At 46.4% G+C, this 17,137-nt stretch overlaps 1 protein-coding gene across 1 annotated transcript in view; it reads right to left on the bottom strand.

Annotated features, from left to right (window-relative positions):
• Positions 1-1,125: 1,125 nt before the first annotated feature.
• The window catches only part of LOC144695598 (zinc-binding protein A33-like), a 39,239-nt gene continuing 23,227 nt past the window's right edge, over positions 1,126-17,137 (bottom strand). Inside the window, exon 6 of the mRNA XM_078566497.1 lies at positions 1,126-1,700. Within this exon, the coding sequence (XP_078422623.1) occupies positions 1,126-1,700 (575 nt within the window). The remainder of the gene's footprint in view (positions 1,701-17,137) is intronic.

Here is a 17,137-nt window from a genome sequence, read left to right as displayed (position 1 = left end):
CCCTCCCCCCACCACCACCCAGTGACCCAGTGTGTGGGACCTTCCCCTCCCCCCACCACCACCCAGTGACCCAGTGTGTGGGGCCATCCCCCAACCCACACAGTGACCCAGTGTGTGGGGCCTTCCCCTCCCCTACCACCGCCCAGCGCCTCAGTGTGTGGGGCTTTCCCTCCCCTGCTCCACACTGTGACCCAGTGAGTGGGGCCTTCCCCTCCCCTCCCCCACACAGTGACCCAGTGTGTGGGGCCTTCCCCTCCCCCACCACCGCCCAGTGACCCAGCGTGTGGGGCCATCCCCTCCCCCACACAGTGCCTCAGTGTGTGGGGCCTTCCCCTCCCCTCCCTCACACAGTGACCCAGTGAGTGGGGCCATCCCCTCCCCCACACAGTGACCCAGTGTGTGGGGCCATCCCCTCCCTCACACAGTGACCCAGCATGTGGGGCCATCCCCTCCCCCACACAGTGACCCAGTGTGTGGGGCCATCCCCTCCCCCACACAGTGACCCAGTGTGTGGGGCCTTCCCCTCCCTTACCACCGAACAGTGACCCAGTGTGTGGGGCCATCCCCTCCCCCACACAGTGACCCAGTGTGAGGGGCCTTCCCCTCCCCCACACAGTGACCCAGTGTGAGGGGCCTTCCCCTCCCCCACACAGTGACCCAGTGTGAGGGGCCTTCCCCTCCCCCACACAGTGACCCAGTGTGTGGGGCCTTCCCCTCCCCTACCACCGAACAGTGACCCAGTGTGTGAGGCCTTCCCCTCCCCCACCACTGCCCAGTGACCCAGTGTGTGGGGCCTTCTCCTCCTCTCCTCCCCCCAATGCCCAGTGACCCAGTGTGTGGGGCCTTCTCCTCCTCTCCTCCCCCCAATGCCCAGTGACCCAGTGTGTGAGGCCTTCTTCTCCCCCACCACCGCCCAGTGACCCCGTGTGTGGGGCCTTTTTAATTGAATCCTCGACCAGGTCGAGCAGGTCCTGGGGATATCAGCCCGTGGTTCCTGAAGAATGGACGACCCCCGCTGACAGTGCGTGATAATGGGAGGGGGGGGGCAGGATCCGTGAAGGACACCAGCCCCTCATCGACAGAGGAACAAACCCCCCTCCCCCACCCACATACAAGAAACAATCTTTATTTGGATGAAGGGATAAAACCCTCATCCTCCTGGATTGTTACTGTCCGGGGACAGATTTTCAGTGGTTCTGTGTTTTTACCATCAGTGGTACCTGGATAGAAGTAAGGATAGAGTTTCTCAGTGAATGTCGCAGTGAAAGTGTAGATATGGGACTTGTTATCTGAGTTATAAAAGGACACCTTCCCTCCCTCATAATCCAGACAGACTCGAATCTTTCTCGGTTTCACACTCAGCTCTAAGAGTTTCGGTGATTTCTCACACGCCCAGTATTTATTCCCCTCGCTCAGGAACATTGTCCAGTATCCGTTACCTGGACTCAGGTAGATTTGCCCCTTCCTATTGCTGGATTCCTTGGCCACACCCACATCCCACTCAGTCTTGTTCCTCACCTCCACCTCCCAGGAATGTTTCCCTGATGTGAATCCCTCTGATCCCAGGACACAGGGACAGGAATCAAATCTCTCCGGATTGTCGGGAAGCTGCTGCCGTTTCCCGGTGTTTCTCACGTTCCTCGGGTCCTCAGACAGGAGAAGGTTAGGATGGGCTGTATTAGGGTCGAAGGTCACTGGAGCTGGGAACAGATGGACACAAATAAAATGTTAGTCACACTCACTGTAACTTTCACAGCCGGTTAGTGATTGGGAAAATCAGCAATGAACCAGAATGAGAAATTCAACCCCCCACCCGGGGAAGAGTTTAAACAGAGCACAGGGGAAACGGGAAGACACTGCCCGGGGGGAAGGTTTTACCTGGTGCCCACACCCTGCAGTGAGGCTGAGGAAACCCCGTTACAGATGGGGGAGGGGCTAGGGAGGGTGACAAGGCCTCAGGACTGCACTGAATCAGGGATCTACAGTTTCTGGAATAGAGAGAGACAGAGAGACTGGAGGAGAGAGAGAGAGAGAGTGGCAGGCAGAGAGAGAGATAGGTAGAGAGAGAGAGAGAGAGAGAAAGGCAGAGAGAAGGGGGCTGGCAAAGAGAGAGACAGACAGGCAGAGGGAGAGACAGGCAGAGAAAAAGAGAAGAGTGAGGGAGAGCGAGAGACAAGGAGGGACAAGATGAGACAGGCAGAGATAAAGAAAGGCACAGAGAAAGAGGGAGGGAAAGGGGCAGAGAGAGAGGGAGAGGGTGAGCAAGAGGGAGTGCGAGAGAGAAAGGGTGAGTGAGAGAGAAAGTGAGCGAGAGAGAGGGTGAACGAGAGAAGTTGAGTGAGAGAGAGAGGGAGAGCGAGAGAGAAGGTGAGCGTGAGAGAGAGAGAGGATGAGTGAGAGAGATGGAGAGCAAGAGAGAGAGAGGGGGGGTGAGAGAGAGGGGGAGGGCAAGTGAGAGAGGGAGGGTGAGGGAGATGTAGAGAGGTTGAGCAAAAGGGAGGGTCAGCGAGAGAGAGGGTGAGCGAGAGGGAGGGTGAGTGAGAGGGAGGGAGTGTGATAAAAGGTGTGAGAGGGAGAGTGAGATAAAGAGGGAGGGAGGGGAAGAGAGAGGGAGGGCAAGAGTGGGAGAGCAAGAGAGGGAGAACGAGCGAGAGGGTGAGCGAGAGAGGGAGTGTGAGAGAGGTGAGAGAGAAGGTGAATGAGAGAGTGGGTGCGCGAGAAAGAGAGGGTGAGCGAGAGAGAGAATGGTAGAGAGGGGGTGTGGTAGAGAGAAAGAGGCAGAGAGATTACGGAGGCAGACAAGAGAGAGAGACAAGCAGAGAGAGAGGAAGAGATAGTATCTGACAGTGAGAGAATGTGACAGGCAGGGAGAGAAAGAGAGTGTGGGAGAGGGTATAACAAGGCCACGACAGGCAGAGTGAGAGTGCATCAGACAGAGAAAGAGTGAGAGACAGTGACAGGCAGAGAGGACGAGAGTGCGACAGGCAGAATGATCTCACAACAGGCAGTGAGCAAGAGAGGGCGTGATAGAGAGGGAGAGAGCAACAGGCACAGAGGGAGAGTGCAACATTCAGAATGAGGTCATGACAGGCAGAGAGGAAGAGATAACCTGATAGGCAGTCTGAGAGGGGTGACAGACAATGAGAAAGAGAGTGTGACAGGCAAAGAGAAAGATGGTGTGACAGGCAGAGACAGAGAGAGAGAGAGGGTGTGACAGGCAGGGGGGAGAGAGAGAGGGGTGGGACAGGCAATGAGAAAAGGAAAGAGAGGGCTTGATAGGCAGTGAGATAGTGAGGATGACAGGAAGAGAGAGATTGAGCGCAACAGGCAGAGAGCGAGGGGGTGCGATGGGCTGAGAGAAGATGCAACAGAGATAGAGGGCACAGGCTGAGAGAGTGAGGGGGTATGACAGGCAGAGAGTGAGAGCGTGCATGACAGATGGAGTGAGGTCATGCCAGGTAGGGAGGGAAAGGATGTGACAGAGAGAGAAAGGCAGAGAGAGGAGGGGAGAGAGAGAAAGGGGGAAGAGGCAGATAGAGAGACAGACAGTTATATGTTGTTTTATCTGTAAATACCTGTAAATAGCTTCAGGGAACTACTTATCTCAAACTAATGTGTTATGTGCAAGTGTTCCAGGAGGCCACATTTCACAGCTGCACCAGAGACTGAAGTGATGTGTATGTAACCAGTTCAATCTGCTTCTTCTTTTGAATCAGACAGGGTGGCAAAATTAAACACAGTTTTTTATCTTTACGAATATAAAGTGTGATTATTAACAACATCTGGAAACCAAAAGACAACAAGAACACATGGAAAAGAGGGAGAGAGAGAGACAGGCAGAGAGAGAAAGGGAAAGACGGGCAGAGAAAGTGGGGAGAGACAGGCAGAGAGAAAGAGGCAGAGAGACAGAGCGAGACGGGGAGAGAGAAAGACAGCCAGGCAGGGAGAGAGAGAGGGGAAGAGAGACAGGCAGAGAGAGAGAAAGACAGGCAGGCAGGGAGAGAGAGAGGGGAAGAGAGACAGGCAGAGAGAGAGAGAGAAAGACAGGCAGGCAGGGAGAGAGAGAGGGGAAGAGAGACAGAGAGAAAGACAAGGAAGCAGAAAGACAGAAGGGGACAGAGGAAGAAATGGGGAGACAGATTGAGAGAGGCAGAGTGAGAGAAAGGCAGGCAGAAAGAGAGAAAAAGATAGGAAGAGAGAGAGAATGAGAGGAACAAAGAGCAGAGAGAGAGACGGAGAGAGGGTGAGAGGGGAAGAGAGTGGGAGAGAGAGAGAGACAGGCAGAGGGAGGAAGAGAGAGGCAGAAAGAGATGGGGAGAGACAGGTGGAGAGAGGGGGAGAAAGTGTGAAAGAGAGAGGGAGACAAGCAGGGAGAGTGAGACTGGGAGAAAGGAGGGAAGAGAGGGACAGGCAGAGGGGGAGAGAAAGAGAGAGACACAGGCAGATAGAAGGAGAGAGGAAGAGAGAAGGGGAAAGGGAGAAGCAAGAGAGAGCGAGGCAAAGGAGGGAGAGAGAGGGGTAGAGAAAGAGGGAGAGAAGTGTGGGAGAAGGGAAGTGAGACAGAAAGAGATAGGACCGGAAAGAGACAGGGACAGGCAGAGAGGGAGGGCGCATCTGAGAGAGAGAGAGCAAGAGGGCATGACTGATGGTGTGTGTGAGAGAGAGAGAGAGAGAGCAACAGATGGAACAAGGATATGCCAGTCAGAGAAAGAGAGAGAAGGGGCATGACTGGCAGAGACAGTGCAACAGACGGAACAAGGCCACGACAGGCAGAGAACAAGAGGGAACGCAGCAGAGAGAGAGAGAAAGGAAGGGGGAGTGACAGGCAGAAAGCAAGAGAGTGTACAACAGGCAGAATTAGGTCATAACAGGCAGAGAGGGCAAGGGGCATGACCGAGATGGTGGCGTAGTGGTAATGTCACTGGAGCAGTAATCTAGTGGCCCAGGCTCATGCTCTGGGGACATGGGTTCAAATCTCACCATAGCAGCTGGTAGAGTTTAAATTCAATTAATAAAATCTAAAACTAAAAGCTGTTCTCAGTAATAATGACTTTGAAACCATTGTTGTAAAAACCCACCTGGTTCACTAATGTTGTTTAGGGGAAAGAAATCTGCCATCCTTACCTGGTCTGGCCTACCTGTGACTCCAGACCCACAGCAATGTGGTTGACTCTTAACTGCCCTCTGAAATGGCTGAGCAAGTCACTCAAATAAAGAGAAATTAGGGATGGGTAATAGATGCTGGCCTTACCAGTGATGCCCACATCCCATGAAAGAATAAATAAAATGAAAGTGAGAGGTTAACAGAGGGGGAGAGTGTGATAGGCAGAACGAGATTGTGATAGAGTGAGAGGGACAGGTGAGGATGGAGAGAGAGCATGTGAGAGGGAGATGAGAGAGCATGAATGACACAGAGAGAGCACTGATTATAATATGCCTTTAAGTGATATCACTAGAAGGTAAGTATGCCACGTGATCCAGTCTTGGTTCATTTTGCTTTGAGCAGAGCACACACACACAGCTCTGATGCCTTCAAGCTTTATACCTATGTAGAACCATGTGCCTAGTCTTAATGATTGACCCACAACGTGTTTACCCAATCACCGATAAGAAATTGGTGCCTTGTCTCTTGTAGAGTAAATAAGCCCAAGGTATTATATCATTCTAATAACACGACATGGTGATCAGCAGTGGTAAGACAGGTGGCAGCAAGATTAAGGGAAGGTGACATACAAACAGAGAGCAGAGACTGTGACTTAAAGTGAGTGAGAGAGATAATGTGACAGGCAGAGAGAGGGAGAGACAACGTGACAGGTAGAGAGAGGGAGAGTGTTACAGGCAGAGATTGAGAGAGCATGTGGTGGGCAGAGAGAGAGAGAGAGAGGTGAGATCATGACTGACAAGAGATAGAGTGTGTATGACATGCACAGAGAGGGAGAGGGAGAGGGTTATAGAGTGACTGGCAGAGAGATTAAGGGTGGGAAGGGCAGAATTAGTTCATGAAGGCAGAGAGAGAAAGAGAGAGAGAGAGCGTAATAGGCAGTGAGAGGGAGAGGGTGAGAAAAATAAAGAAGGAGAGAAATGTGCCAGACAGAGAGAGGGTATGACTGACAGTGAGAGAGAGAGACAAACAAAGAGAGAGGGAGATAGAGAGAATGACAGGCGGAACGAGGTCGCGACAGGCAGAGCGAGAGAAGGGGCACAACTGAGAGAGTGAGAGCATGACAGACATAAGAACATAAGAAATAGGAACAGGAGTAGACCATTCGGCCCCTCCAGCCTGCTCCGCCATTCAATAAGATCATGGCTGATCTGCTTGTGTTTCGAATTCCACATTCCCATCTACCCCTGGTAACCTCTGATTCCCTTGCCTAACAAGGATCCATCTACCTCCGCCTTATAAATATTCAATGACCCTGCATCCACTGCCTTCTGAGGCAGAGAGTTACAAAGTCGCACAATCCTCTGACAGGAAAAAATTCTCCTCATCTCTGTCCTAAAATGGCGATCGCCAATTTTAAAACAGTGATCCCTAGTTTTGGACTCACCCACAAGGGAAATATCCTTTTCACGACCACCTTGCCAAGACTGGTCAGGAACTTGTATACTTCAATCAGATCACCCTTCGCCCTTCTAAACTCCAGTGGAAACAAGCCCAGCCTGTCCAAACTTTCCCCCTAAGACAACCCGCTCATTCCAGCTAAAAACCTAGTAAATCTCATTTGAACCATCTCCAAGGCTGAGAGAGAGAGAGCACGAGTGTGTGCAACAGGCAGCGGGAGAGCGTACGATAGGCAGAGAAAGCGAACGTACGACTGACAGAACAAAATCACAACAGGCAGAGAGACCGTAAGACCATAAGACATAGGAGCAGAAATTAGGCCATTCGGCCCATCGAGGCTGCTCCGCCATTCAATCATGGCTGATAAGTTTCTCAACCCCATTCTCCCGCCTTCTCCCCGTAACCTTTGATCCCCTTACCAATCAAGAACCTCGGTCTTAAATACACTCAATGACCTGGCCTCCACAGCCTTCTGTGGCAATGAATTCCATAGATTCACCACTCTCTGGCTAAAGAAGTTTCTCCTCATCTCTGTTCTAAAAGGTCTTCCCTTTACTCTGAGGCTGTGTCCTCGGGTCCTAGTCTCTCCTACTAATGGAAACATCTTCCCCACGTCCACTCTATCCAGGCCTTTCAGTATTCTGTAAGTTTCAATCAGATCCCCCCTCAACTTTCTAAACTCCATCGAGTATAGACCCAGAGTCCTCAAACGTTCCTCATATGTTAAGCCTTTCATTCCTGGGATCGTTCTCATGAACCTCCTCTGGACCCTCTCCAGGGCCAGCACATCCTTCCTGAGATACGGGGCCCAAAATTGCTCACAATATTCTAAATGTGGTCTGACCAGTGCCTTATAAAGCCTCAGCAGCACATCCCTGCTTTTATATTCAAGTCCTCTCGAAATAAATGCCAACATTGCATTTGCCTTCCTAACTACCGACTCAACCTGCAAGTTAACCTTAAGAGAATCCTGGACTAGGACTCCCAAGTCCCTTTGCACTCCAGATTTCTGAATTCTCTCCCCATTTAGAAAATTGTCTATGCCTCTATTCTTCCTACCAAAGTGCATGACCTCACACTTCCCCACGTTGTATTCCATCTGCCACTTCTTTGCCCATTCTCCTAACCTGTCCAAATCCTTCTGCAGCCTCCCCGCCTCCTCAATACTACCTGTCCCTCCACCTATCTTTGTATCATCTGCAAACATAGCCAGGATGCCCTCAGTTCCTTTCATCTAGATCATTAATGTATAAAGTGAAAAGTTGTGGTCCCAACACTGACCCCTGCGGAACTCCACTAGTCACCAGCCGCCATCCTGAGAAGGACCCCCTTATCCCCACTCTCTGCCTCCTGCCAGACAGCCGATCTTCTATCCATGTTAGTACCTTGCCTCTAACACCATGGGCTCTTATCTTACTGAGCAGCCTCCTGTGCAGCACCTTGTCAAAGGCCTTCTGGAAGTCCAAGTAGATAACATCCATTGGCTCTCCTTTGTCTAACCTACTCGTTATCTCCTCAAAGAATTCTAACAGATTTGTCAGGCATGACCTCCCCTTGATGAAACCATGCTGACTTTGCCCGATTTTACCATGCACTTCCAAGTATTCTGAAATCTCATCCTTAATAATGGACTCTAAAATCTTACCAACGACCGAGGTCAGGCGAATCGGCCTGTAATTTCCCATCTTTTGCCTCACTCCCTTCTTAAACAGGGGGGTTACATTAGTGATTTTCCAGTCCTCTGGGACCCTCCCTGACTCCAGTGATTCCTGAAAGATCACCACTAATGCCTCCACTATCTCTTCAGCTATCTCCTTCAGAACTCTGGGGTGTAATCCATCTGGTCCAGGTGATTTATCCACCTTCAGACCTTTCAGTTTTCCTAGCACCTTCTCCTTGGTAATGGCCACCATACTCACCTCTGCCCCCCGACTCTCTTAAACATTGGGGATGTCATTCGTGTCTTCCACTGTGAAGACTGACGCAAAGTACCTATTCAGTTCCTCCGCCATTTCTTTGTTCCCCACTACTACTTCTCCAGTGTCATTTTCCAGTGGCCCAATGTCCCCTTTTGCCTCCATCTTACCCTTTACATATCTAAAAAAACTATTGCAATCTTCTTTTATATTACTGGCTAGTTTACCCTCATATTTAATCTTCTCCCTCCTTATTTCTTGAGAGAGAGAAGGGGAAGAACAGAGAGAATGAGAGAGTGAATGCAACTTGCAAAACAAATCCGCGATAAGCAGAGAGAGAGAGAGAGAGAGAGGGAGCTCAACTGACAGAATGAGGTCGAGTGAGAAGGGGCAGCGAGAGCGTGACATCAGGGTGGTACAGGAACAAGCAGCCACACGAGATGGACACTTGGACCATGGGCCTGAATTTTTCATCCGTTGGGCACGCGCCAGAGTCAGACTCGGAGTCAAGAGAGACTCGACCCACACACCCCTAGTTTACAGAAATTCCAACCATCAATGAAATGGTGTCAGCACGAAAACACTCCCCAGGGTCAGGTCCATGTCGCCCAGGGAGAGGGTGTCCCGGGAAATTCAGCAGGAAGGGGCTGCACCCAGCCTGATTATCCTTGTCCACTCAGGTATGATGAGTATGATAGACAATGTGTAGATATTATAGTGGAGGGAAAGAAAGGTAGTAGACACTGGAGTATCCAGCACGGTGGTAGATTCACCCTCTCCTATGATCTACAGGAGAATCCATTGTATTGGGAAGATTTACAGGTGACACAGTGGCTGGAGCGATATCCAAACCCTTAAATGTTAAGGGTGGGACCCCAACAAAGTGGACGTGTGTTTTAGTGAGATGGGACCAGCCTGGGATGGGAGTTTTAGGTTCAGATTGGAAGTTGCCTCTCGTGGTAAATAACTGTTTGTGGGGTGGAATGGATAGCGGACGAGGTGTTGGTTATTCCTCCACGTCACGGTGAGACATGGGAAATGACATCAATAGGATCCTATTATTTAAAAACTCTGAGAACTCGGACACGGGAAATGTATAGGACTGTAGTAGAAGAAAATAGGGAAGTCTCCACTGTTCACAAACATGATTGTGGATGAGTGACTGGGGGAGAAGTCAGGATAGAGGGAGACCCCATGTCCCAACCATAGAAACAATACACTTTCCCTAAGGAAGTGGGGAAAGACCTGGAAAAGGCTGTAGCCTCCCTAGTGGAACAGGGAGCATTGGGACTGGGATGACAAATGTGAAAAGGCTTTCATTAAACTGAAAATGGGCTTGCAGACTGGCCCAGCTCTGGGACCTGTGGACCCCGACAAGGACTTTTATCTGGAAGCTGCAGCCACTGACGTCAGTTTCAGTGAAGTCCTTCTGCAGGAAACAAACGGTCACTTGTGACCAGTAGCCGATGTGTCCAAAGTCCTAGCAGAGGGGTTTTCCCTCTGTGAGGGACATCTGCTAGTGACCTGTTGGGCAGTGAAACATTTTACCATTTTCACCGGCATCCATTACTGACCCAGCACAACCCAATCCGACTGTTGTTGGACAGAAAAATGAAAGAAGGAACAGGATCTAGTGCCAGAATAACCAGATGGACTTTCTTGCGAAGTGGGAAAAACATTAAGGTAAACAGAATGGATGACCCTAAACTCATAGCTAATCTCAACTATCTGGGAGAACCCCTTACTTGTACCTTACAGGGGGTTTGGGAAACTGAGGGAGGATTCAAGGCAGGAATCCACCCTGAGGGATGAGATATTTATGTTGATGGCTCTAGTTTCTGTTTGTTGAATGACACATTATTATTTTGGTACATTAACTGCCATGCAATCGTCAGTGATGTGGCATTCTGGATATAAGTGCATACCTACATGTCAAATATAACCCCTCAATAATTTTGGAATAATATATATATAACAATGACCTTGTAGTCTTTGACATGAAAAAAGGGGGAAAAAAATGAAAAGAAAAACAGAATGCTGGATTAATGATCCACAAAGGGAGGTTGAATGAGCAATATCCCTGCCCGATACTATGAGTGCCCAGCAGGTGGAGCTAGTCACTGTGACTCTTGGTCACACATCCGAGTGAAGGAGAGTCAGATAGAGGGTCAGAAAGGGGTCTGCCCGGCAATAACTGAACCCCACCTGAAACCCCCACCTGAGAAAAAATAGGTTTAAAAGTCCCACAACAGAGGTTAAAACTGCTCAGACAAATGAATAGGAAACATTTTCTGTTTTGAATGGAAAGGCAACGGGACCAGAAAACACTGCTGAAATTTTATTAGAGGAACTTTTCTTTAAAAGGAAACTACTATTGCTTTTGGTAGACATCCAATTAAAGACATGTCTTACTGACTATTTTTCCAAATGAGGCTAAGAAATTGAACATTGGTTTAAGGGAGAGAAAGGATAAATAAAGGAGATATTGGAAATTCTTCCCCCTTATTCCATGTTATAGACCACAAGGTCGTTATATATATTCCAAAATGATTTAGGAACTATATTTTGACATGTAGGTATACACATATATCCAGAATGCCACATCACTGACTATCGCATGATGGTTAGTTTACCAAAGTAATAATGTATCATTCCACAGCACATGGAGAGTTCTGGAGAAATGCACTGCATCTCAGCTCCGATATTTGTATCTAAAATTCTAATTATTTTGGACTTCTGGGAACCATAAGATGTAACATGGTGGCAGCAAGTGTTTGTGAGTAAACCCCAAACCATATAAATGAAATAAATGCTGAATTAGTTTGAGAAAAATCAACTCAAATTAGTATAGAATGAAAAAAAACTGAGTGAACTGCATGAAAACGAAATGATTGCTGCCACAACCATGAATACACAGCTCTAACTCAGGATGAAATGAGAGGCCAATGATGTTATGGAGGCATTTGATAAGTTTAAACAAGAGTGTAAATTGACATGAAGTAAACATAAATCTGTAGCTGAAGCTTGATACTGAAGCACAGAGTAACATCATCCTGCTCAGACTATATCAGAAGATCTTTCCTGAAAATTTGAAAGAAAATGGTTACCTAAAGAAAGATGCTCTGAAATTCAGCAATGTCAAACTGACAGCATCTGGTGGAACTGAGATTCGACAGCTTGGAATGTCCCAAATCAGAGGGACACACAAAGGGAAAGCCGTTAACTGCGTGTTCTGCGTTGCTGAAACAGGTGGTCCTGCTTTCCTGGGTTGAGCAGATGTGAAGAGTTGTAGCTTACTCAGTAAACCATGAGATGATGGAGGCGTCACTGAGGGTTGTAGGTAGTACATCCACTGGAAAATGTCCTCCAATCAGATGCAAGAAAGATCTGGTCCTAATGTACCCAGAGTGTTTTGTTGAGACGGTTGGATGCTTTGAGAGTTTTGAGTACAAAAATACAAGAAATAGGAGCAGGAGTAGGCCTGTCGAGCCTGCTCCACCATTAATATGATCATGGCTGATCTTGGGTCTTCAACTCCATTTTCTTGCCCGTTCCCCATTTCCCTTAATTCACTGAGAAACCAAAAATCCAAAGATCTTAAGTATAGAGTCAATGATTTATCACATCACCATTGACCCAGAGAAGAAGCTGATGATTCACCAATCACATAAATACCAATAGAATTAAAAGGAAACCTAGAAAACGAACTCCAGGAGACGGAAGAAAAGAAAGTGATTGTCAGAGTCCCAGAGCCTACAGATTGGGTAAGTTTCATCATTATGAGAGAGAAGCCAAATGGATGTCTACGAGTTTGCCTGGATCCCAAAGATCGTAATCAAGCAATTAAGAGAGATCACTGCCCCATTCCAACACTGGAAGAGATCACACCAGCACCAACAGGGGCAAAGGTTTTCACCATGTTTGATGCCAGAAATGGCTACTGGACTTAAAGCTTGACAAAGAATCTTCACTGTGACAACATTCAGCACATGTTTTGGACAGTACAAATTCCTGCCTTTTGGCCTTGAAGTGAGCCAGGATATGAGAAATGTAGGTGAGAAATATGAGAAATATAGGTGAGAAAAAAATATATAAAAATTAAAAAATAAATATTAAAAAAAAATTTGTATGGAAAGGCAACGGGACCAGCGAGTTTGTTTATGAGTTAAGTTTCAGCCTTGAAGCTTTGAAGTCTGAAATTCAATTTGAACTTTTAAAAACACTGCTGAAATTTTATTAGAGGAACTTTTCTTTAAAAGGAAACTACTATTGCTTTTGGTAGACATCCAATTAAAGTAATGTCTTACTGACTATTTTTCCAAATGAGGCTAAGTGGCAAACATCAGAAATTGAAAATTGGTTTAAGGGAGAGAAAGGATAAATGAAGGAGCTACCCCACCCCCACCAGCCCCCCACCGCACCCCTCCCCGTTCCCCACCCACCCCCAACCCCCACCCCCACCGCACGCCACCCACCCCCACCAACCCGCCACCGCACCCCCCCACACCCCAATTTTTGCTGACACAGGATAAGGTTGTGAGGAGCAAGCCCACACTCTGCACTCTCGACCTTGCCAGCTCCATTGTGGGGTCAGGTGAATCATAGCCCTCCCGAATTTTTGTCGAGTCGGGCCAGCTTCTCCATGACTCATGGTTCATGGCCTCACAGAGGAGTTGTGACACATAGTCCGGATTTAGGAGCCTTTTGAAAGCTAAGGTCAAAAGGTCTTACTTATGCCCCCCATGTCCTTTTCATGCACCTACCATTCCCCCCTCCATTCCAACCCAGTGCCAACCCATTCCCTCCATCCATCCCATCATCCCTTATAGCCTCCATGTGAACTCATGGCCCTTCCATGCCCATTAACCCACTGTACACAATGTATAGAACCAATGAGCCAGTAAGTAACAATGGCACTCGGGGAACTGCTCAGAAATAAAAAGCTATTCACAAATTGTCTTTTGAAAACGTATTACTGTTTTTACAGCCGAAGGGGCTGAGAGTCCAGACTCATTAAAGGATTATCTCAGTGAGGTTCTGTTTTGACACATGGAGAGAAGGCTTGCCTTTGCTTGATTGACACCTTTCAGTAGTTATAATACATTTTCTGTCTGTGATCAGCTTTGTTGATGTCTCAGTGTTTATTTTCACAACATTAAGAGGTGTTGAAGCTGCTGTGTTTGATACTTTAATGGTCTGTCTGACTGACACTTTTACAGGGTTGTAGGAACAACAGTGTTTTTTTCAAAAGACGATTTGTGAATGGGTGTTTTTATAGCACTTCCACACAGGTCATTGTTACTATATGGCTCATTAATTCTGTACATAGTGTACACTAGGTATAAGGGTACGAAGGGCCATAATTTGGATTGAGTTGACATAGGAACACAGGATCAAGGAGCAGGAGTAGGCCAGGCAGATCCCCGAGCCTGCTCTCCCATTTGATAACATCATAGCTGAACCGATTGTGGCCTCAACTCTACTTTCCTGTCTGCAGCCCCATAACCCTAGACTCACTTGTGTGTCAAAATTCTATCAAACTCAGCATTGAATAAGTTCAGTGACCCACCCTCCACTGCTCTCTAGTGAAAAGAATACAGGCTAATGACCATCTAAGAGAGAAATCAAATCCCCTTGTCTCAGTTTTCAATGGGAGACCTCTTATTTTTAAACCTTGTCCCCTAATTCTAGTCTCCCCCACAAGAGGAAATACCCTCCTGGTATCCACCCTATCAAGTACCCTAAGAAACTTATATGTTTCAATAAGATCCTCAGGATTATATAAGTTTCAATAAGATACTATCAACATATTTAAAAGCCTCTGTGCATGAACATTGCAGAAATCCACCAAGATTGGTTTTCCTTTGTGTAGTGCCCATTCCCTTGTTTTTCGTGTAATACGTCACATCTCTTGGGAGTACTGACAGGTGATGACTTGGGAGATTTGTCTGCGCTTGTTCACTGAATAGTAATTCTGTATTGGTTCTGCAGTATGATGAAGTGTACATGGTTGGAATAGGTATACATGATTTCACAATGTTCAGCACCATTCACGACTCCTTAGATACCGAAGCAGTTCATGTTCAAATGCAGTAAGACCTGGACAACATCCAGGCTTGGGCTGACAAGTGGCAAGTAACATTCACGCCACACAAGTGTCAAGCAATGATCATCTCCAACAGGAGAGAATCAAAACATCACCCCTTGACATTCAATGGCATTACCATCACTGAATCCCCCACTTCTAACATCCTGGGGGTTACTATTGACCAGAAACTGAACTGGACTTGCCATATAAATACAGTGGCTACAAGAGCAGGTCAGAGGCTAGGAATCCTGTAGCGAATAACTGTTAAGAAGATGTAATAATCCTTATAATGTTATTGGAATTTATTGTAAAATAGACTAATAGTGGGATGTGTCTGTGTGTCTATACGTGTCAGTGTGTGTATGAGACTTAAATGAATTAGTCTGGGTGCTTTGGTCTAAGAAGGGAGGTCAGCTTTGAAATGTTAGATAGATAACCATGGGGAAGTTTAGAAAGATAGGTGTCAGGGGAACCTTTGCATTTTGAAATAAACCAGACTAGATTGTTTTCAAAGGAGGGGTGAAATGTGTCACCTCGTCAGGTGAAGTTTAGAAACAGTGTGTTTATTTTTCCTGAAGATTACTGGAAAAACTTAGTGCTATAAGAGGGTTTTATTATTAGGGAGATAAAGTCCAAAGACAGAGTGAAACAATGGGTATTTGCATTCAAAGAGGAAGATATGTATAAAGACTGTTTTGTAAGGGATGGCATTTTTAAAATTTTATAAGTATGTGAAAAAGCCTTCAGCATCTATGCCTCAAGCTGCTGTCTCCAGGGACTAAAGTGAAGAAAATGCGCTCCGAATGCGACTTGTTCAGGGTATCATGATTCTTTCCCTGGGTCTTTTAAAATCTATGTGTCTTTCTGTTGCCTTGACAAAAGTGTAACTTGGAGTTAGATTGAGTAGGGAATTTGAAGTTATCATAGTAGTAATTTGTAGATCTGTGTATGGATTAAAAATCATTTCTCTATTAGTAAATGTTCACTCTAGTTTTGTAAAAAAACCTATTAGATTTGGTGGTCTTATTACTACTGAATTCAAGGCAGGCATCTCAACATTTATACAAATTGAAAATGAATTGTGACAGTTGTTTCAAGTTTCCCTCTGGGATTTGAACAGCTCAGCATTTACCGTCGGCTGTGTCATAACATTCTTGTGGGATATATTTGAAATTCCTTGATTTGTTTGGAGTTGGTGAATCTTAAGGCTACGAGTAGGAGAAGCACTTTGAATTGAGAAGTTTGGCTGAGGCCTTTTGTAGTGGTGAGGCTGCAATATGGCTTTGGCAGTTGCTCAGACTTGTTTGGGAGTTGAAATTATAGTTTGGCCTGTTTACAAAAGATATCTAAAGTTAAGTTACTGGAATTGGTGGATACATTACAATTGGGGTTACCTGCAGGGGTTAATAAAGCAGATATAATTGAAGGTATAACACAACATTTGAAGTTGGAAGTGATACCTGGCACTAGTGAGTCACAGCTGGAGGTAGCGAGACTTCAGTTAGAAATGAAGAAGTTTAAACTTGAATAAAGAAAGGAACGAGAAAAATTGAGCGAGAGGCAGCAGAAAAGGAAAGGGCATTTCAAAGTGAGAAAGCAGAAAGACAAGAGAAAGAAAGGAAGCTAGAACTGGAATTCCAGGCAAGAGAGAAGGATAAAGAAAGAGAGGCAAGGGAAAGTGAGAAGGAAAGAGAAAGGGCATACCAACTTCAAAGGCTGGAAGTTAAAAAAGAGACCTCATATTCTGAGGAAAGTTCTGATGATGTAAAAACCTTTAATTTAAAACCCAGTGAGGAGACGTTTAAATTTGTACAAGTTCTTCCAAAGTTTGAGGAAAGAGATGTTGAAGCATTCTTTATTTCATTTGAGAAGATAACTAAAGAGATGAAATGGCCACAGGAAAACTGGACATTGTTGTTACAATCCAGGTAGGTGGGTAGAGAACATGAGGTTTATGCTTTGCTGTCAGAAGAAATGTCAATGAACTATGATGTGGTGAAAAAAGGCTATTTTGAGTGCAGATGAGTTGGTTCCTGAGGCAGACAGGCAGAAATTTAGGAATATGAGAAAACAGCCGGGGCAAACTTATATTGAGCTTGAAAAAGTAAAACAAAGTAATTTTGACCGGTAGATACGGGCATTAAAGATAGAGACAACATATGCAGCTCTTAGAGAGGTAATTATTTTGGAAGAATTTAAAGATTCAATTCCTTCGGTAGTGAGAACTCATGTGGTGGAACAGAGGGTTGAATCTGTCAGGCAAGCAGCAGAGATAGCTGATGATTGTGAGTTAGTTCAGAAAGCTAAACCTTTTTTTCGTCACCCTTTCAAATTGGAAAAGGATAGAAAGTGGGAAGGTGAAAGGAAGGTTTGTAGTTAGGGGTGAGAAAGAGTAGGTGGAAATTGTCAGGATGTTTTTCCTAAGAATACAAAGGAAGGTGCTGAGGGTAGAAGTCACATTCGAAAATTGAGATGATTTCATTGTAATAAAGTTAGACACATGAACTCAGTCCGCTGGAAATTGCAGGGGAAACCTGTTGGAATTATAGGGTGCAGAAAAGTTCTGGAATT

Source organism: Cetorhinus maximus, chromosome 21, assembly GCF_964194155.1.
Source record: "Cetorhinus maximus chromosome 21, sCetMax3.hap1.1, whole genome shotgun sequence".
Classification (NCBI taxonomy): domain Eukaryota; kingdom Metazoa; phylum Chordata; class Chondrichthyes; order Lamniformes; family Cetorhinidae; genus Cetorhinus; species Cetorhinus maximus.
Note: the sequence above shows the minus strand (reverse complement) of the source record. Positions and strands in the feature narration are given on the sequence as shown.